At 37.6% G+C, this 22,157-nt stretch overlaps 1 protein-coding gene across 1 annotated transcript in view; it reads right to left on the reverse strand.

The window, feature by feature from the left end:
• Positions 1 to 5,842, reverse strand: part of LOC131679966 (lachesin-like) — a 105,748-nt gene extending 99,906 nt beyond the window's left edge. Inside the window, exons 1-3 of the mRNA XM_058960709.1 lie at positions 5,817 to 5,842; positions 5,696 to 5,766; positions 5,180 to 5,286 (exon numbers count right to left, since the gene is read on the reverse strand). Of these exons, the coding sequence (XP_058816692.1) occupies positions 5,180 to 5,286; positions 5,696 to 5,766; positions 5,817 to 5,842 (204 nt within the window). The remainder of the gene's footprint in view (positions 1 to 5,179; positions 5,287 to 5,695; positions 5,767 to 5,816) is intronic.
• Positions 5,843 to 22,157: the final 16,315 nt, after the last annotated feature.

Raw genomic sequence — 22,157 nt, forward strand, 5'->3', positions numbered from 1 at the left:
TGCTCTAGAGGCACTCTCAAACATAAAACCAATAAATGCGTTCTGAAACAAGAAGGCCTTTCTTGTGCATACCGTCTTAAGGTTTCTGGGCTCTGGAACAGTAACCCAATAGATCGTGCAACTAACCACACAAGGCTGTGGCCCCAAATGGTTGAATGGAATGAGTATACACTTGCTCCAAGTGACCTTACACTCACACGTAGTTTTCCTTTTAAAACTTTCAATGTGAGAATTCCTCCTCGCGAGAAATGGCTGTCTGACTGGATGGAGCGACAACTTGAAGAATATGTTGTTTGTTATACTGACGGTTCTTTGTTGGAGTGCCAAGCCGGTGCTGGAGTCTATTGTCGTGCAATCAGATTAAAACAGTCACATTCGCTTGGTAGTTACTGTTCCGTATTCCAAGCACAAATCTTCGCGATTATGTGTGGCGTATGATCGGCAATTAAACAGGGAATTTGCGGTAAAAGTATCTATTTTTGCTCTGACAGTCCGACTGCCCTGAAAGCACCTAGTTCCACAGATTGGAGATAGAAATTAGAAAACGCATGTCGAACTCAAGTCGAAGAACTCAGCATTTCAAATGCTATCTGCCTTCTATGGGTACCCGATCATTCCGGTATTATTGGAAATGAATGGACGGATGAATTGACTAGAGCGTGCGCTGCGACCACTGTCGATAAGTTAAATAAACCACAAGATTCGCTCTTGTGCTGCATTCGAACATGCCAACCATTGGCGTAGCTTGCAAACATGCATTCAAACAAAGAATTTTTTTCCGGATGTGAGTGCGAAAATGTCAGAGAATTTGTTGCATTTTTCCAAGCACAGTTGCAGTATTCTAGTCAGGACATTGCAAACTCAATTATCACCTGGCTACTATTTAGCATGCTGAGTATTACTCGTGTGATCTTTGTGAATACGATTACTGGGCTTCGTATCATTTGGTATGCAACTTCCCCGCAGTAATTCAATTGCGTATCCGAATTTTCGGTTCTCCATACATAGACGAACCTATGTACAGAGAACAGAAACTCAAGGATAAGCTATTGATCCCAACCCAGTGTGGTAAGAGCTAAAGTTTAAGTCGTATTTGAATGACAATATATCTTCGGTGGTGTTGTCGTCCTGTTATCTCAAAATCCCCAATCTCAATAGCACAGAGGCTCTGGGCCGCTAGGTGCTTGGCTAATCGAGACATCACAAGCACCAGCCAGTTGTTTTAGACGTTCACACATGTGGTGTGAACTGTTTAGATTTAATGTCTAACTAACGCCAATTTGGCAGTTTAGATATAATTTAGATATAATGTCTAACTGGTAGCAAGTTGGTGTCAGTAACTGACTAGTGAAATACGAATCATTCAAGTCCAACTTATTTAAGTTAGGTTTTGTGCCCTTAAGCAGAGCTGCAAATTTTCAACAGGTTGTTTTGAACTTGAAGGAAGAACAAATCTCAAATCATACGCTACTATGTTTATTCTGCAGTTTTTCGTTTACATCATTCATTCAAACAGCCGAGCTGCTCAATCATTTTCCATTCTTTTTCAATTTCATTGACCCTATAAATATCTTTCTACTGGGGACTATGTTTTTCAAGCAAAACTACTCTGAACATACTTTTTAATGTTCAGGTAAGCTGAGGGATTCCATGAGAAACCGGCCGACCGCAAAATATATATCGTCGATTCGAACGAAACTTTGCAGGTGTGTTCGCTTTATGAATCTCCATGATATTCTCTGGCAATTGGAATATTTTGATACATGAGTAATTTTTCAAAAGGGCGTAAACGTTTCTACGTGTATGAATTTCAAATTTTTTTGTTCGATTACTGTATTTTATACAGCAAAACTATCTGAGAACAAGTAACAGGGAATGAATACTTCTGTCCGAAAAAAATATACACCGAACAAAATGTTGCGTCATTTTTTCAGAAAAAAAAATTATGATAAAAATTTAATTTGCGAAAAAACCCATTTTTTTAATTTTTTATATTTCGTTACCAAAAACCTAAAGAGAAAAGAAACATTTTGATTGTGATTGCATGATGGAGAAAAAATCGGTAAAAAAGTTTTTTTAACAATAACTTCGTACATGTTTTTAAATTTCATACTAATTGACATACAAAATTGTAATTTTATTACAGAATATAATTCTAAGCACCATTTAAAATCAAAATGCATTTAACAAAAATCTTCCAAAATTCGATAGTTTTCGAGATATTTGAAATTTTGCTACTTCAAAAACAATTAATTCGTGTAATTATGCTCTTTTTAAAAGTTATTCGCGTTTCCCCATCAAAAATGTCAAAAATTTAATGTTTATCGTTTTAAAGACGTAAAAGCAACCTTTCTAGTGTATTTGGATCCTGGAGAAGCTTTCAATAAAAAAGTTTTCCTAACAACAACTTTTGACATTTTTTATAATTCTTACTATTTACAGTCAAAAATACAATTTTCCTTTTGAATATGATTCTAAACGCCATTTTAAATCGAAATGCTCTTAACAAAAATTTTCTAAAATGTAGTAGTTCTCGAGATATTTTAACTTTTGCTTTAACAACACAATTATTTTGTTTTATTACGACCTTTTCGTAAGTTAGTCGCGTTTCTTAATCAGCAATAATAGGTTTTTCAAAAGGCCCGTAAACTTTCGTGCAACTTTCTCTATGACATCAAGGCAATATTGTAAACCATTTGAAAGTTACATGAAAGCAACCAAAATATATTTCAACCATAGGGTCTGTTGATTAAACTATATAGCTGAATCATATGTTGGTTGTTTTCATGTAACTTTAAAATGTTTCACAATATTGCCTTGATGTCAAAGAGAAAGTTGCACGAAAGTTTACGGGCCTTTTGAAAAACCTATTATTGTTGATGGAGAAACGCGACTAACTTATGAAAAGGTCGTAATAAAACAAAATAATTGTGTTGTTAAAACAAAAGTTAAAATATCTCGAGAACTACTACATTTTAGAAAATTTTTGTTAAGAGCATTTCGATTTAAATAGCGTTTAGAATCATATTCAAAAAGAAAATTGTATTTTTGATTGCAAATAGTAAGAATAATAAAAAAATGTCAAAAGTTGTTAGGAAAACTTTTTTATTGAAAGCTTCTCCAGGATCCAAATACACTAAAAAAGTTGCTTTTACGTCTTTAAAACGATAAACATTAAATTTTTGACATTTTTTGATGGGGTAACGCGAATAACTTTTAAAAAGAGCATAATTACTCGAATTAATTGTTTTTGAAGGAGCAAAATTTCAAATATCTCGAAAACTATCGAATTTTGGAAGATTTTTGTTAAATGCATTTTGATTTTAAATGGTGCTTAGAATTATATTCTGTAATAGAATTACAATTTTGTATGTCTATTAGTATGAAATTTGAAAACATGTACGAAGTTATTGTTAGGAAAACTTTTTTACCTATGTTTTCAAAATGTTCTTTTCTCTTTAGGTTTTTGGTAACAAAATATAAAAAATTAAAAAAATGGTTTTTTTCGCAATTTAAATTTTTATCATAAATTTTTGTTTTTTTTGAAAAATGACACAACATTTTTTTCAGTGTATATTTATTTCAGACTGAAGTATTCATTCCCTGTAACTCATTCTCAGATAGTTTTGCTGTATAAAATACAGTAATCGAACAAAAAAAATTTGGAATTCATACACGTAGAAACGTTTACGCCCTTTTGAAAAGTTGCTCTTGAGTCAAAATAATCTTATTACCTGTGGAAAATATTTAGTCTTGCATGACGGTGAAACGTGTAAAGTTTCATTGGAATCTAAGATGGTCGGTCACGATTTTAAAGATTTTCGGACGGATCTTCGTGGAATTCCTCAGCTTGAAAGCGCAAAACATGTCAACATTTAACCTAAACTGGCCTGTACAGAGCAGATGACAACTTTGGTTGGTGAATGAAAAAGCATCAATTTGAAATAAAGACATACGGTTTAGTTATGAAAATCCCGCCAATTTGAAAATGAATGATTTAGAGAGGCTTTGAATTTGAATCATGATTGGGTTTGATTGAACTGAAAGTAAGCATTTGAAAATGAAAACTTGCACCACTGCCTTTAATCACAAATTGGTACATCCATTTTTTCCCTCTAGGAAAAATAAAGGTTGCGTAATAAAAATGTTTAAAGACAGTAGAAAGAAAATAGAACAATTTATACTGTTTTTCCTCTCCCTAAGGAGGAATTAGGTAAGAACCATTTGTGGACACAAAGCCAACTTTAGTAAGTTACGTTTAACGTTTCGCGTTCCGTTCATGATCATACGAAAGATGAACCGAAATTCAACGTAGTTCGTGATAAACTCGATGAACAATCTTCTAAATCTACTCCCCCAAAACATTCTCCATTTATGAAGCATTCGCCAGCAATAGCAATCGCAGCCGTTGCCATCGGTTTCGAGATAAGACACCCGTCTTGTAGTTTGCTGTCTGTTATTCTGTGCTATTTTTGTTCCGTTTATCCTATTTTCTTGATTTTTTTCCCTTCATTCCCTCCAGAACGTTCAGACCGGAGGGAAAAAAATCCCGACCCGTTCTAATTTCAACTGCGATGCGAATTGCCATTCGAAATAAATTATGTATGACAAGATCGAAGTTAATTCGAAAACGGCCGGTACAAGGGCGAGGGAAATCTTTTGCAATGGCTGGAGTAGGATGGAAGATTTCCGAATTTCCGAACTAGTGGCGTAAAAGTGGCTGGGACACTCGAGGACGTTTCACCAGGCTGCCAGAGGTAGTAGCATCGGTAGAAAGTTTTCCCCCATAAACGATAATGTCACTTTGGCAGGAGTATCGCAGGAGTGGTGATAGAATGCTTTCTAAAATGGGTTTTAATTTATTGGTTCCGGCTGGGCCCTTGCCGACGTTCGGACAAAGAAATGCACGCGCGGACACGTTCAAAGACAGTATAAATAATGAGAAGAACCATCTGATTTAATGGTGGATTTAATTTCATCGTGGAACTTGGGAAGGTCGAGGATAGAACGGCGTTGTATTGGGTAGCTAGAAATGCCGCACTTATTAAGCTCAACCTAACAAACTAAATAATCTATTCGGAAACCCGAAAATATCGTAATTACGGCGTTGAGTGAAAACTCTTTCAGCTTATCCAGTGTTATCGTCTTAAACGCAAAATCATAGAATATATTCATTTACCTTATAGGAGCCCAAGTTCTTCACAGAACAGGCCAGTTTGACATTCCTTCCGGCCGGAACGGTGATGTTCTCTATAACGTCTGTGAACTCTGGATCCTCCAAAACCGCTGTAAAAAGAATAGAGAAAAAGTATGTGTAAATTAAATTACCTTAGAGCGAAATTCAATTTTTCATATGAGATGTTTCCCCCTTTCCCGGTGGACCCTTTTCCAGGAATCAAACAAGTCAAAACTCCACTGCATTCTCTATTCCCCAGCTGACATCCATCATGAATTCAATGAAGTTTGTCTGTCTTTTTCATTAAACGTGAAATAACAGATATTGACAGAAGTGAAACAACCGTACAATGGAGTTTATGTTCGCAGAATTTCCACCCTCCAATCCGTGGAATCCCTTTCGCTGTTATTCTGTTGCTTCTTTCCTCACGCCCACCACAGAAAGATATACGCGCTTGTCTATGTAGTCCCTATTTTCCTCACGACTTACAACCGAAGCATCATCGCGTCGCTCACGTACTTCTGCGACTGACAATCAAGCCAACATCATCCAGGGTGGCAGAAGAGTTGGATACCGCACCCACCCCGATGCTGGTTGTTGAAAAAACCAAGATCCGTTAAGCCAAATTATCTTTCATTACCTCGCAAATGGGTGAGGGGAAGGCATCGCTACGAGTGCCCCTCTTCTCCGTGGCGACTGGTCTGACTGGTCGGGAAGTAGGTGGCCATCTCAGTCAGACTTCACCTTTTGGTTTCCATCCGATGCCCTCCGTACTTCCGTTCGACCGGACCGGACGAAGATTGCGTTCCGAAATGATTGTTAGTGTAGTATTTTCATTTCGATAGAAATGATTCATGCCAGTCACGTTGTATATTTTTTTAATTCCGCTCATACATGGATCTTCTCTTCATTTCGGAAAGACAAGTTTTGTTAGATGAAGGGAGGAGGAAGATTATTTCTGCAGGTTGGGAATGATAAACGCGCGAAAAATGGAAAAGTAGCTGAAGTTGAACCTTCGAGCTGAGGGGAACTTAAATTACTGATCGTTGATTAATGCAGGGATAAGCGAATGCACAGAAGTTTGCTTTTAAAGTTTTTTTCTTCTGATATGGATTCAGTGAGTTTAGCGTATATAGGAAGGTGAGTTACGGCATTTGAGAACCTATTACTTATAATTGATCAAACATTGAAAGTTATTGTTTGTTTTTTTAGAGTGTAAGAATTGTATGAATTGGAAATTTCCAGGGTTTACTTCTCAGATATCTATAAAAATGAATCATTTTTTCCCTCCGAAACGTAGTTAATGTAATGAAATATGCTCAAATACTTCTGTAATTTGACATAAATATTAACCCTCTAATGCCCAAATTTTTATTTGGCTTGAAAAAACTTTTGAAGGTGGGTTTCGTGATGAGAAAAACGAAAATAATGTTGATAATTCATGTAAGCAGTGGATTTTTCACTAAAAGCCTTAAAATAAGTAAGCCGCCTAGAGACGGTGTTGGGCACCTGGGCGAATAAAAAACAAAAACTTTTTTCTTCTAGTTACTTCAACATAAGCAAATTCACCAGAACGCAAATTACCCAAGCTAAGGAGTATTTCTCTAGTGCTTTGGTTGTTTAATTATTGACTTCTAATTTATATTAGGGGAGACCAGTGTCTGCTGGCGATGGTTTCACTTATCATGTTTTATTTTTTAATCTAAGAAGATCGTGTAAAAGAGAAATTTCGAGATTCTTCAGGTGAAATTCCGAAGTAAACAAACAAAAAAGAACAAATTTCGTTTGTGGTTACGTATATTGTATATACGGCCACGGAAAGTTCTTTTCGCGCTATCGAAAAATCTAGTCATTCGTGGAATAGCTTTGAACTAGCTCTAAACAACAAAAATGCTGAAATTTAAAAACTTCACCTAGGGTAATGAGCCTATTTTCACCCTAACCATGTGAAGCTGGTGATTAGAGCAGCGTTAGCCATTTCTGTTCAACGCATTGGAAAGCAAAGATACTGGTTGCAATTCATACGCATTGCACCAATTGTATTCCGAGTAATTAATGAAATGGTGAGGCACCCTCCCTAATACGACTAAAATGGGCTCTTCACTCTAATATGCCCGAAAACTTAACGCTTAACGTGAACGAAACAGAATGTGCAGGACTATAAACAGCGCCATATGTCTAATACAAAAGGAAAAAAAAAGATTCCGCCCCAGACTCCCCTAAATATAATTAAATGATAAGAACATCCATATTCTAACAGCAACATTCATCCAAAGATTTTAAAACATGCTTCTTTTCAGCTAAAATTGCACATAAAGCTAGTTTCGGTACGATAAGGAATCACAAAAGACTAAAAAAATTTCGCCCATGTGCCCAACACCGCCTCTAGGCGGGTAACGTGTTTTGCCAAAAAAGCTAAACTTCCGAATTATTCCACTAAACCAATTCACATCTACAGTAAAATGCTACTAACAGGCTACTTAAAAAAAATATTTTTTAGTTATTAAAATTTCCAAAAATAGTTAAAATTTGTTTAATAAAGATTACCACTAAACACAAAATAGTATTTTTCCACGTCTTCATCGAATTTTCAACTTTGAGCTTCAATTGCATTTAACAGAAAGCTACGATTATTCAAACAATATGTGTGTATGAAAGGTGTGAGCGTTGGGAAGCAATAGTAGTGCGGATGACAACATATAATCATGTTTTACTAGTTTTATTTAGATTTTTAAAGCGACCGCCTAGAGGCGGTGTTGGGAACTAGAGGGTAAACGATCATCAAGCAGCTCAAGTTGATTCACTTGTCACTATTTATATCCGTTTGCAGTTCAGCGAAGCGCACTTATCTCGTTCAACAATGAGATTGACCAAAGCCGGTTGTCGGTGGTAAAATATGATGATGGGTTATGCTCTATCACCGACCATGCGGTGGACTTGGATAGAAGACATAACTCCTACCAGCAGAAGGCAAAAGATTCTTCACATTTCCTTTAGATAATGTTCATATGAGCCTAACTAAACTTAGTTTTCCGTTCTTAGATTATAAGTTTATTTCGCTCTTGAATATCTATCTGACTTTCAATTACTTAGCTTTCAGTACTCTTAGTTTTTAATTTACCGAAAATAGCCAATAAAATCGATTAAACATAAGAGATTTGCGTGTATATAAAATTGGGGCGATATACAGAAAACAGCAGTGAAGTCTTCCTAAAAAACCTACTTTACACATTCCACAGTTTGGAGATAACATTTGCAAGCCTCATGTCACTGTTAACAGCTCGTCGCGCAGAGAAAGAGCAAATTCCTGGTCAAAACCCAAATTATTATTTTGTATTATACATATTTATACCTTTTTGTACATTTATACATCGATTTCACTGGTTCTCATCAGCTTAAAAGGAACATCTTTTCTTGCGGGATCCTCTACTAGGATTATGATTAGGAACACTAGTTGGGTCTCCGTTTTGCCTTTCTCCTATAGAAAGGCTATGCAATCACTCGTCTTTTCACCTGAGGCCCGGAGGGTTGAGTCTTGTATACCATTCGACTTAGTTCATCGAGGTCGGTAAATGTGTGTGTGTGTTTATTTTATAGCAAGGTTTAAAAAGCCTGTAGTGTATTGGTGCTGTAAGGGACTCACGATTTCTATTATCACTAAAAACACTCCTTACCCTATTTGCCCCTTCCTCCCCATGGAACTACAACAACTTATTACTTCGAGGGGGACTCGTTATGCTTTCGTCGCACCTCTTTCTTCTGCTTTAACTGGTGGTATTAGGGAGGGTGCCTCAGCCACACTTTGTTCATAAAATGGCTCGATGTTTGAGCTTTGATTTAACTCTCGACACTTCTCTTGCTTGTTGTCACCATCTATTACGTCGCTACTTAGGTCTCGTCCCCGTGAGCCGTTTAGGTGCTGATTACATGAGCCATTTAGCTCCTGTTTCCGTCAGTCATTCAGCTCCCGGCCTTATCACGATCTACTTGGATAGTCCCCGACGGTAAACTCACCCAACTCCGACCGATAGTTCCCCGACGGAGGAATTTCACCCAAAACCTAAACACGCTTCCTTAAGTCATTCAACTCCCAGCTGTATCGAGATCGACTCGGATATTATCCTACTTCGACTAAGAGTTCCCCGGCAACGGAATATCTCTCAGTACCGGTGTTTGCTTCGTGAGCCAATTAGCTCCCATTTTCGTCCCATTTAACTCTCCGGTTCGTCCCGGTCTACTCGATCTAGTCCCCGGCGGTGGACCTAGCCTACACAACGGGCCAGCCAGTAGGTGCTGAGGTCCGTCCAGCGATTCCGGGTGGAGTGTAGCTTCCGATTCACTGACGCCTCAACGACCCACTGCTAGCTATTCGATCCGGTTTATTCGGTCCAATTCCCGGCGGTGGATTTAGCCTACTCACGAGCTACACGGTAGGGTGTCGAGGTCGGTCTGGCGATTCTGGTGAAGCCTGACGTCTGGTTCACTGGCACCCCGACGACACGAACCCGGTGCTTGGCGGTTGACCTAGTCTACACCGCGGAGAGTTCCCCAGCGGCAGAATTTCTCCCGAAAGCTGATTTGTGGTTTCACGACGGCATTCTAGCCAATGGCGCAACTTTGTTGGTCCCTTCTCCACTTCTCTTCGACGATATTGTCCACTGTTATATTTCGAACTTCTTCGAACATAGGGTATTCGAAGACCACATGTTTCGGTGTCTTGCATGTTCGCACACTCCCGGCAAAGGGGTGACCGATGTAGGTATTTCCATTTCTTCAAGTGTCTCACCGTTAGTGACACATCGTCCACGAAACCAACGATTTTCACTTTCCTGGGAAGCCGCAGTGTTAAGACCCCATCGTACATCCCATTTCAAAGTGTTGGACAGAGAATGGAGCCCTGAGGAACGCCCGCTGTGACTCGCATTGCCTATTGCCCGTTTGTTTGTCTGGTACAGCAGTGCTCTACTCTGAAAGTAGCTCTTCAGGATCTGGCTCATTCTTTTATGCCACGCTGCGGCATTGGTCTATTCGAGGCTGGATGGCTTGGTGACTTCCCACACTTTGGCAGCAACATCAGTTTCTGCACCTTCCTCATTTCGGGGATTACCATCATCTAAAGACTTCAGCAGTAGCATCCTGAACATGTCCGGATATGCCAGGATCGCTGCTTTCAGTGCATCGACGCTTCTTTGAGCTCGTCGTTAGTCACTTACCACTCGGCTGTGTTACCTCCTTCTTCTTCGCAGTACGGTGTCGGTGACCAGGTAGTTGAATCGTGTTTCGGGAAGAGACCCTCAACGATTATCTTTATCTTACCCGGGTATACTTCAGCTGGTGTCGACGGACCCTCGTCTTCGTCATGACGACTCAGTACGCGTCACCCAGGGATTGGCGTTTATTTCACAGCACAGCTGCTTATTGCAATTGGCTTGCTAAGCTTGATCTCCCGTACCTACCTTCTCGAAACGTCGCTTGCGCTCCTCTCTCACTCTCCGATCTTACGCTCTAAGCCCGCCTTCTGGATCTAAGACAAGCTGCGTGTAGCGTACTGAGCTACTCGTTTAACCCGTAAGCTGCATGCCGTCTACTGCATGGCCCTAGTTTTCATGACATTGTAACGTCACAAGCCGTCACAATCCTTCTTGTTAGATCAGCCGCATCAACGTACTTGATTCCGTTGTTCGCCGAAGTAACTCAACAAAGAGGTCTTCGTTAAAGGCTTTCGTCTTCCACTTTAGCTTGCGGCCCGACCTTCTTCGTGCTGCAGCAGGGTTCCATTGGCCGATGCGGTAGCGAATCGCCCGGTGGTCTCTATGGGGATACTTCTCTCAGTCAGTCCATGTTCGCCGTCAGTCAAGGACTACAGAATGTGGCGAAATTTCTCTCGGTACCGATATCCGTTTCGTGAACCAATAAGTTCCCAGCTCCTCGCTTCGCCGCGATCTACTTGTTATAGTCCTCGGCGGTTGAGCTAGCCTCCACAACGTGCCGCCAGGTAGGTGTCGAGTCTGCAGTCTTTCACTACAAGGAAATATTTTCACAAGATAACTTTTGCAAATGAACCTTTGACAATTTCATTTAAAATATTAGGCATATTTTTGTTTAACATATTGATTTTTTTCAAAATTCTCCAAAATATTTCGGGGGGGGTTTCGTCCCCAAAACCCCCCCCCCCCCGCTACTACGCCACTGAACTCCACTCTTTGCTTTTTAGTTTTTCTGACTATTTTAGACTTAGTTTCGGCAGCTTTAGTGAGCTTTTTTACAACTATCGCTGTTTTCTTTTCTTTCGCCTACGCACGCTTACGTTTCTTCCATTTGTCTTCTCCTCAAAGGCTGCTTTTATTGGTGAATCGGTCAAAATCTGAGTCCATCCGCGTTAACAACCTTGGCCCCTCTTCGAATCAATTTTTTGCACTCGTCTAGAGTATAGTCTGACGCCTTCAAGCAGGCGGATTCTATGCTGATGGACGAGATTTGTTCGGGGTTGGGTTCATCTGTTACAAATCTTGCCAGGAAATCTTCAGAAGGAACAAGTTCAGGATTGAAAGCGTAATATTGGAATCATCTGTTTTATAAATAATTTCCAATCTTTAAAGGTAGGTACTTATCTCTTCTTTCTTTTTGTCAACAATTTTAATTTATTGTTAAATATTACTTATTTCTAATGTATATTTTGACTTATTATCATCAATATTAGCATTTTTTCGTAGGAAACGAACAACTGCGACCAGTATTTAGAGCTATGGTGGTAAATAACCTATTTCACTCAGAAAAAGCTGAACAACTCGGCCAACCAGCCCCGCACGAAATTCGGCCAACCTAGCCCAAAGCATGTTTTCGAGAACAATCACGATTTAAAAAAAATAAAAGTAAGGTTACACTGGAAACCGTTATACCATGTTGTTGGGATTTGAATACCCTTTCCACTTACTACTACTTTTTTGGAAATCGGATGTAAATTGATTCGCGTTACACATATTACTTTACAAAAACAAAAATTTACTCATCAACGCCGAAAAAGAACAAATGTGTTCCTGTACAAACGAAAACACAAAATCACCTGAAACTACGTCGGTATATGCGCGACCTAATACCCCACCAAAATTGCTACAGATGTCGCTACTGCGCCTAATAGCCTTTTCATAAACACTCGGCCAACCTGCCTCTTCGGCCAACCTGCCCCGGTCGCCCCTACCTTTTTTGAGACTCTAAAGCACATCTTAAACAATTGAAAAGTTTCGATTTTTCAAAAATTCTACTGTTTTGCCAATTTATCAAAACCTTACAAAATTTTGCAGCTTTTACAACATTTTATGCTTTGTTTTAACAAAAACAATTATTCCTTGTAAAATTATAAGTTATTCACATTTTGCTACAAAGGACTGACCCCAATGAAATGTTTATCACTATAAACTTGAAAATGATTTCTTGTGTACTTGCATCATCGAGAAGATGTCAATAAAATAGTTTGCAACAACACATTTTTTATAATTCATACTAGCAGTGCTGAAAATAGTTTTGTAGTGGAAAATGATTTCAATTTCAATTTCAAATCAAAACAAATATTTTGTTTAATTACGACATTTTTATAAGTTGTTCGCGATATGCCATCAAGAACAATAACAAACGACTTTTTCGAGCGTTCTAGTTGATTGTCACATTCAATACACTTATGACAGATCGTCGCTGTTGTGCTATCTTATGACAAGCGCCATTTTGCACATTTCGAGAAAAACGATTTTTAATGTTTGAGATTGAATAACTTGAAACGTATAAATGGTATAAACAATTCAAAGAAGACAAATGATGCTTCTATCTATTATGCATTAATCTCTCAAATATTACGAAAATCGGTTAACTACATTGCGAGTTTTCTTTAAAAATGTAAACAAAAGTCGGTCTCACACGTGTCATAGTCGTGTATTGATGACAAAATTTGTATGGCGTGTCATAATCGTCCATAGAAAAAACTCATCCATTATTAACTTTTATTCATATATTTGGCTTCATTTGGTCTATAAACAATCGGTGAGTTGCATTTAGAAGGAAATGAATCAGGGAATCTAGAAAAAATAGTAACTTTTGGTTACAGTGTTGCCAAATATGCTATATTTCCAGTTTAAAACTTAAATTGCATTTTTCTCACAGTTCGTGCATTTTTGTTTCAAAAATGATTATTCCATTGTGTTTATCAGATAGTTTTACATATAAAAACATCTCATACATAAAGATAATTAGAGCCAATCCAAAGACACAGTCATTTGAAGCAAAAAATTAAAAATTTCTCAGCGCGTTTCTCGCTATATCTCAGTAACCAAGCAGAATGTCAAAACTCTGTAAACGCCACTTTGTAGAGATTTTTTAGACAAGTAATGTGGCATATCTAACTCAGTTTACCCCAAAATGGCGTTTGTCATAAGATAGCACAACAGCGACGAGAAGCCTTCCTTTTATTTCTGCTATGTATACATAGTGGAAATAAAAGGGAGTAAAACCTGTTTTAAACCTATTGATGAACAAAAAGTTTATTCAAATATACTTAAAATTTCCCTAAACTTTCGTTTAGACATCAAGGCGATACTATAAACCATTTGAAAGTTGTATTCGCCTACAAAACGCATATAACAGTCGCCTGTTAAGATGAAATGGGATCTCTATTATCTCCTAAGGCTGGTCATCACACCGAACACACAATTTGCATTTACAATAAACCGAAAATGAGATGATTTTTTGGAAACACACTACGGAACGGACATTTTTATATCAAAATTCCAAAACTTGCAGAAGTTATACATATACATAAACTGCCAAATAGTCCCAATTACAAAAAATCGCAAAACAAGACCCTTTATCTAAAAAGCTGTATCGAAATCTTCGATATAGTTTTCAGATGCACGATCTACATAAATCGAAAGGTTTAAAAAAGAAATATTCAAAACACCGCCAACTAACGCCGGTTATGGGTATTAGAATATATGCCCCGTTCTTGTCTATCAATGGAAAATTGCGCTTTCTACAAAGTTTCATTTAGTGTATATAACGCACACGAAAAGAAGAGACAAAAACATTTGTAAGAAGAATTTAAAAATAAAACAAGACGCTATCACAAAAAATCGTTTTTGCGTTTTGACAACATTCATGGTAGCAAGTATTCATTTCGTAGTCCAGATTTCACTAGCACAATCTACTTCATTGACACACCAGTAAAGTGGCCAGACCTAGTAAAAAGTCAGCCTTTTCAATACTAATGAACCTCATCTTTCTTCACTAATAAACACTTCAAAGGCATGACTGCGAAAATTGTGGCTGACCCACATGAATCTTCTCTCTACATCATAACCTTTACGTAATTATTTAGGTCCTTGAAAGGCGTACAACCACGTCGCCAGTCCGCACAACTTGCATCGTAAAACTTATGTTCACTTTTATAATTTTATTTTATACTTCCCGGATCACATTCAGTACAACTCTCGACCTCAACACTTGCCAGTACTACATTCAATCTGAAAGCTCCAACATTCCATTTCCGGCGAGCCGCTTCCCTATTGCACTGATTCCCATTTACATTGAAATGAATGAAGCCTCATACTTCCGGGATGTGTCCCCAAGAGAGATATTTTATGTAACTTCACAACCGTGTATGCGTGATTATGCTTCTCCCAAAACATCGAAAACATCCTGTTATGCTGCCGAGTTTCCCATTTTACTTTTTCACTCACTTTCGATCGCATATTTTTCCAAATTAAGCACGCATGGCATCGCTTGTTGTGCTTTTCCTCCGTTTCTTTCACCGAACCAGTCTGGACTTCGGCTTCGTACTCTTCGATAACCCTTTCTACGGCCAGAATTGATAAAAGCTTCCCTCCCCCACCTAGCGGAACTTCCTAGTTCGTAGCACACATTGTGTTTGGTCCCACATAAAAAACCACCTATTCAATAAACAAAAACTTTTCACGGGAAAAACTTCTCTTGTTTAGTGCTTTGTCACCACGTGATGTCATTTTTCCATATAACCATATCGTTGGGAATGTACTTGGTCTGGCGAGGGCAGTCGAAGTACAGATTTGCTGTTTGTGAGAGAAACTTATTGCATTGTATTTATTGCCATCGTTATTTTTTGGTTTTATTACCGCAAGATAACGAACCAAATTTTTGTCCTGGAAATATTCAGATTTAGGTCAAGTTGAAGTGCGTATATTGAAAGCTGCTGTTCGATATATTTTGGATATAGCACTTCAAATAGACTAGGAGTTTTTTAATAGGAATGTAATAAAGTCTCTCAGGGCCCGCGAAACACTTTTTTCCCGAGTAGGTAGTAAGATTCGGAGTGATATCTACTCGTAGTGACGAAAGTTCAGCCATGGTGTAAGTAAGTGAAAGTGAAAAATCCCACATAATACCTGGTGGCTTTTTAGAATTACCCTTTGTTAATGGGCTGTGTGACCGACGGCTCAACGAAAATGTGTTTGTTGATTACTGAAACTACAAATGTTCCACAGCACAGTACCAATTACTCTATTGTTTTAAATTTCGTAGCATTAATTTTCTGTTTCCTCCGATAAATCTTTTTGCGTGGGTAGTGAAGCTCGCATGATAGTGTTGGTATCTCCGACAAACGACAGCCGCTCTGGCTCTATGGAGGTCGATTTGAATATTTATCCGATGGCAAAATCATGCCGATAAATCTCCTTTTCGATATAAATTATATTCATCTAACACAACAGGCCCCTGTAAGCCATTTAATATCATAGATATATCGCGTAAACTAACTAAACATCACTCGGCCGTGGACGAAGAAGTATCTTGTCTATGTACCCGCCTGGGAAGTAGAGATTGATGGTCTAGTCTCCAACAGGGGCCTTAATTGCGATATATGGGGTTGGCTCCTTACAGAACCCTTTGCTTCAGTTAGTGAAAATTCTGGTTTGCAAAGCAATGCGTTCAGCATAAATCGATGAGTATAAGAACTTATTTTCAATCAGTCTCAAGACGAGCCTTTCGCCTGATCTACTCTTCCAAACTTTGTTTTTTGAATGGGGTTCGTCTACCTGTTCGCCTTTTTGTGTCTCAGGGCATGTCGTTATTGCGAATAAATGGACCATACAGCTACCCAATGTAGAAACCACGACTAATTTCTACGCTCTCTTGTCCACTAAAGAGCGAATGTCTGACAGTCCCATTGAGGGAACATGTTCTGATGTGCCTATAAACTTCCGAAAAAAAGAAAATCATTTCCTCTCCTAAGCTGCCTCGTAAAGGCCTGAGAGTGTCTTTTGATGGGTGCTATTACAAAACCGAAGTAAGTGGCTCATCGTCTTGGAAACTAACAGACATATCCTCATGGGACATCAAAAACCCGAAGTGTCCCTATATTTCATTCCCATGATTTTCCTAAGTTTAACACGAAGTATTTGGTTAACTTCCTATATAGATTCTCCACAATTTTAACATTATTAGCCAGGGCCGAATTAATCCTCAGTACTAAATATTGAAATTGTCGGCTGTCAAGTCCGAATCAAAGGCAGACATTGTTCCGCTATACATTGCATCTCAGCTGCTTCAAGAAGACTTCGACTTCCACGGTATGCCTTAGGGTTGTCCTCACGTTTATAACCGATCTATCTTATTGCATGATATTCGCGACTATTTCAATATGATCATGAGTACTCTACCAGCGCGGCCAAGCGTGTTGGATTTATCATTGTACTCGACCTCATTTAGTATGCCTATTGATTGGAACAGCTACGCGTCCGCTATATCAGAAACAATCGAATCAAAACAAGAAATTCCTCCGGTGTAAGCATACAAGGTTTCAACTAGTTTGATTATCGACACTGCGGTTAAAGGTCAGACGAAATGAGATCCGGCGCAAAGAGCAGTTGACGGTCTCCCACTTCGTGGTATGTAGAGAGCACTCAAAATTGTACGCGAAAAGGTCCTATAAAGACTTTTCGAATGTCGGATCGCTCGATTTTTTCCGAATATATGCAACGTTTTAAACGCAAATGAAAAACTTAATGAATGCTGAAAACGCGGTTATTGGCACCGGATTGTCGCTTCTATGCTAATTATCATGACCAGAGTTTACAATTTTCGCATTCGTGAACAGAATAAGGCGATATTTCATCTACTTGGACCAGCAATAAAAAAGCAAACATACGATCACGGTGTGTTTGGTAGAACAATTTTATTCGAAAAAAATCGGCATCGCTAAAACTTCAGCACGTGATAGAATGCGCTTTTCCCTTTCATTTGAAAGTAAAATTAAAATATTCTATCGGGGGCTCCAGAACAACTTTTTATTTTAAAGTTTTTTTGTTTGAAAACTTAAGTTTTTCAATGAAACTGGTTCACATTTTTACCCCTAGGTAGTACTTTAAACATTCAAATATTACCAAAAGTGAGAATCTGATGAACAATTTCATTGTGTACAACTTTGTAGAAAACTACATCGCGATCTAAAATCGCTAGAGAAAGATATTAAATTTTTATCAAAGTTTCTAGATTCGCACGGGCCTATTGGTTAAGAAGCTTTGTTCCAAAAACATTTTTATGTGTAAAAAAATGGATTGCCTTATTTTAACAGTGTGCTCAGAAGAACTTGAATGCTAGCAAAGTCCCACCTTGAAGGGTAAATAACATAATTCCAGATTCCACCGTTTTATGCGCACCAATGATATTTTAGGAGCATGGAGATATAGAGAAGAGTAGATAAAATTTAAACGAAATTAGTACTCTTTTGAAAGATGCTGGGCAATGCAGCAAAATTAAACTTTTTTTTTTCTGTCACAGATATACAGTAAAGACCCGTTTTTATCAGCCCCTTGGCGAATTTTAAGCTGATAAAACAGGGACATTGATAAAATCGGGATATATATTTTTCTGTCTTTGTATTAAACCGAAGCTTTTAAGAGCTATTCTTCCTTGTTCCTTAGATATAGCCTTGCAACCTTTTTTGATTATTTACTTTAAGTTCCCCTTAAGGGGGTCTGACAGTGCAAAATTTTAAAAAAATAATGTTTTTATTTTTGCATTTTTCGGATCTCTAAGATAAGAAATATATGCCTAAGAAAGTATTTATTCGAATTCAACTTGGTTCGTTTGCTAGAGCCCATTAAACTACCAACTATCAATTTTCATATGAAGCTGATAAAATCGGGTCAAAAAGCTGATAAAATCGGGTGCTGATAAAATCGGGTCTCCACTGTATTTGTTTCTTCTTTTTTTTCTTCACTCATTCTGGAGTATGCTTGATGTAATCTTGAATCCACCTTTTTGCTCGTTAGCATCTTTTGGGATATCTATATTGGCCTAAATTATAACTTTATATTTGATCAAACTCAATTATATATGCAGTCATTTGATTTGATTTCGATTGAGAATCCTGATTGACACTGAACTGAACTGGCAACTCTGTCTTCTTGATATGTTGTCTTTGCTCTTATCCCATATTATGAGGGAAAGCTTCAATAAACAGACTTTTATTACTTGAATTTATGGTACAGCCTGATATTTTCTTGTTCGTTTTCTGTTGTGATCCGTGTACCACGAGTAACGACTCCGGAGTTTCTTCTTAAAGGAAATTATGAAACATGGTTTTATTCTTTTTTCTAAGATTATGTGCTCGATTTGGAAATAAAATTTGAGGACAAGCAAAAATCTGCATCTATAAATTCTGATGAAATGAATCTACCCCAAAAGATAACAAACATGGATTCAAAAATCGAAGAGCTTTTTTTTTCTTTTTCAATCATTTTTCTTTTAATGTTGATCAAGACAAACAGGATTCTCAACCCGAAATTACGGATTTTATTATCCGTCGTTTATTACAATGACTCGAACTGTCTACTTTAGTTCATTCAAATATAAAGCTTTGAATTTAAGCCAATTGTATTTTACCAGGCAGGATAGGATCAGGGAGAAGGGCCATTTTAGTTTACATTAGCTATCCCCTAGAGCGAGAAAAGTAATGAAAAAGGCATGATAAAATCCGTTACTACATTAATCAACATCTTGAGAAAGTATAAGATTATCGAATAAATTTGGTCAAGACCTTACCACACCTCATAAAGTGTCATTTTCGCCCAAGACCCGGAGAAATCTGATAATATATTTTTTCTGCTGAGAATGGGACTTTGTATACATTGAAATTTATCTGAATTTACTGTTCATTTAAACCCAACATTTTTTTGTAAGTCCTTGTTAATCGACTTCTTAATCCATAGGCCCCACGCACACCTAAAAACTGATTAAATTTTAATAACTTTCTCGGGTGATTTTATATCGATTTATAGCATTCTACGAAGTTGTAAACAATGGGATTGTTCATTAGATTCTCTCTTTTAGTATTTTTTGAATGTCTATAGTACCAATTAGTAGCAAAAATGCGAATTAATTTCATTAAAAAGCTTAAGTTTTCAATCAAAAAACTTTAAAATAAAAAGTTGTTCTAGACCCCCAGACAGAATATTTTAATTTTACTTTCAAATGAAAGGGAAAAGTCCATTCTTTCATATTCCGAAGTTTTACAGATGCCGAATTTTTTTGAATAAAGTTGTTCGACAAAGACACCGTGACGATGTAACATTGTTTGCTCTCCAACTTTTCTCGACAAGACAGCATTGGATCTCATCTTTTCGCGGTATAATATGACATGATATTTTAGCGCCTAATGTAAAACTGCCGAATAACTAATGGGTTCGCAAAAAATCACAAAAATGAGTAGATACAGATCCTTAGAATGAAAATACTGCAATAATGTGGGAAAAATAAATTATATAATGTGATATATTAATGGTTTTTGTTGAACTTAATTTATCACGAGGTTCGAAGCTGCGAAATTATCACGCTTCCATATTGCATTGTCAGCAAATTCTCGCAATTTCTTGAAAGGTGAAAAGTTGGGTTCGTTCCTACTAAGGATGAAAAAGCTGTCCGATAAACTACTTGTCGTGAGAATGAACGAATATTTTAACCTCTGATTATGACAGTAGTGGTGAAGGTGATCATAAAAGAGGCTGTGCTGCATACATTCTCCCCAAAAAACTTATCGTCCCCAAAAAACTGATGGTTTTATATGCAATGATAATGTCCACTTCGCTACAGTTCCAAGGATGCTCTCCATTCAATGGAGCATGGAAATCACTCCTTGAATTTATTGGGGAAAACATGCGAATTCCTTAGTTCTTTATCTGAAAAATCATATCAGATTACCTTAGCTTGAATTCTTTTGCATTGCTTCATTCCAGGTAATGAGAAGGCGGACACTTGGATTAGAATGGTAATGAGAAAATGCGAAGAGTTAGGCATTAGAAGGTGATATTCATGAAAGGCCGCGTAGCTTCAACGAGTTTTCAGTATTTCTTATCAGAGGACGCTAGAAAATTGTAAATTTTTGTGGAACAATAGATGTTTAGGAATCCCAAAGACACAAACAAGCCTTGGTTCATGGATGGCTCGTTGTTCATAATTGGTTCGTAACTTCATTCGGATAATATCTCGGGTCATGTTCAGTCATTATACGTTAGATGAGCATCTCCGGCGTAGTGGAGTCGTGGAGAGCGGTCTTTGTACTTATGGTGAGGATTATCGCAACATTAAACATGTTGTCTGGTCGTGCGCCTAGTGCCCTAGCGCCAGATCTCCGTTAAACGAATCCATTTGGCATCGTTCCAGTCGGAGATGGGCTAGCTATCCTCGATCTCCCTATATGTCTCTCAAATACAGATTTTTAAACACGTTAAATAGCCAAATGTAGTTATCTCTTCTCATTTGGTTGATATGCTAATGGCTACCTGGAAATCTGGCCACAAAAGAGTTCCCTGCGAATTCAAGGAGAGCAGTCGGCGATGGTTCATGATGTCCTGTAGTATTTGTCCGTTTGCCAATAAAAACTGCAAGTTTAATTTCTAACATTGTTGTTCGCTCTCTCTTCACTTTCCCTGATACGAACTCTTCTACTCTGATGTTGAAATCAATTCCCATTGTGTATATCTTTTGCCTTCCTTATAACAAGCCTTATAGAGTTTCTCCTTGTTTCAATTGACCTGTGTTAAGCCAAAGTGAACCAAGCGCCATTTGGAGGTAGCTGCCTAAAAATCGCTATCGCATCCAATGTAGCACTAGAAACAGCTACATCAATTTATTTCTTAAAACTTGAATAGTAAACGAAAGCAAATAAGAACCCTTCAACTTTCTATGATAATAATAAATTACCGAACAATGAATTTTAGCATTAAAAATACTAGGAAAAAAATATGGCGCTTAGTTCGGTTTGGCTTAACGCAGGCCAATTGTTAATCAAATAATAGTTCGTGCTATAAAAATAACACTGTATATCTAGTCTTTGAAAATATTTCTAGCTGCATCCTTTAGTCTAAATAAAAATGCGCTGATATTTTTTCTGAATATCGGTCTGAATTCTTTGTTTTAAGATGTAGATATGTCAAAATATATTCCCCTTAGTATTACTAAAAACAAGTTTAAATTTTAAACAAATCCTAATTATTATACGATATTTCCAAGAAATTGAAATTGTAAGCCAAAAGAAATTACAAACCGAGCATTTCTAAATTAATTCAATGAACGATAAATCTATCATAAATTATACGGCAGCCGGCGGCTGCCCAGAGAAGAGTTAAAAATAATCGAAGCTCTTTTTTGACAGCTGAAAATGAACCTGATGCGACTAGCAGTGAATAGAAAAAAAATCATTCAAATATCCATGCTATTCATTCAGTTGAATATCGTACAATATATTCATTTCACTAATTGAATACTTTACGGTGACGTCACAAATGAACTGAGTGTTCATTTTTGACAGTTCGCTTGTACTGTTTTTATGGACTTAGAAAAATTCTTTGCGAATTGCTTCGAGCGAATCTAGTCGTCCACAAAATTTTTCTAAGTCCATGTAAACAGTACAAGTAAACTATCAAGAAAAGTGAGGTTAACTGTGTCCGTAAAGAACCTAATTATC

This window comes from Topomyia yanbarensis, chromosome 2 (genome assembly GCF_030247195.1).
Source record: "Topomyia yanbarensis strain Yona2022 chromosome 2, ASM3024719v1, whole genome shotgun sequence".
Classification (NCBI taxonomy): domain Eukaryota; kingdom Metazoa; phylum Arthropoda; class Insecta; order Diptera; family Culicidae; genus Topomyia; species Topomyia yanbarensis.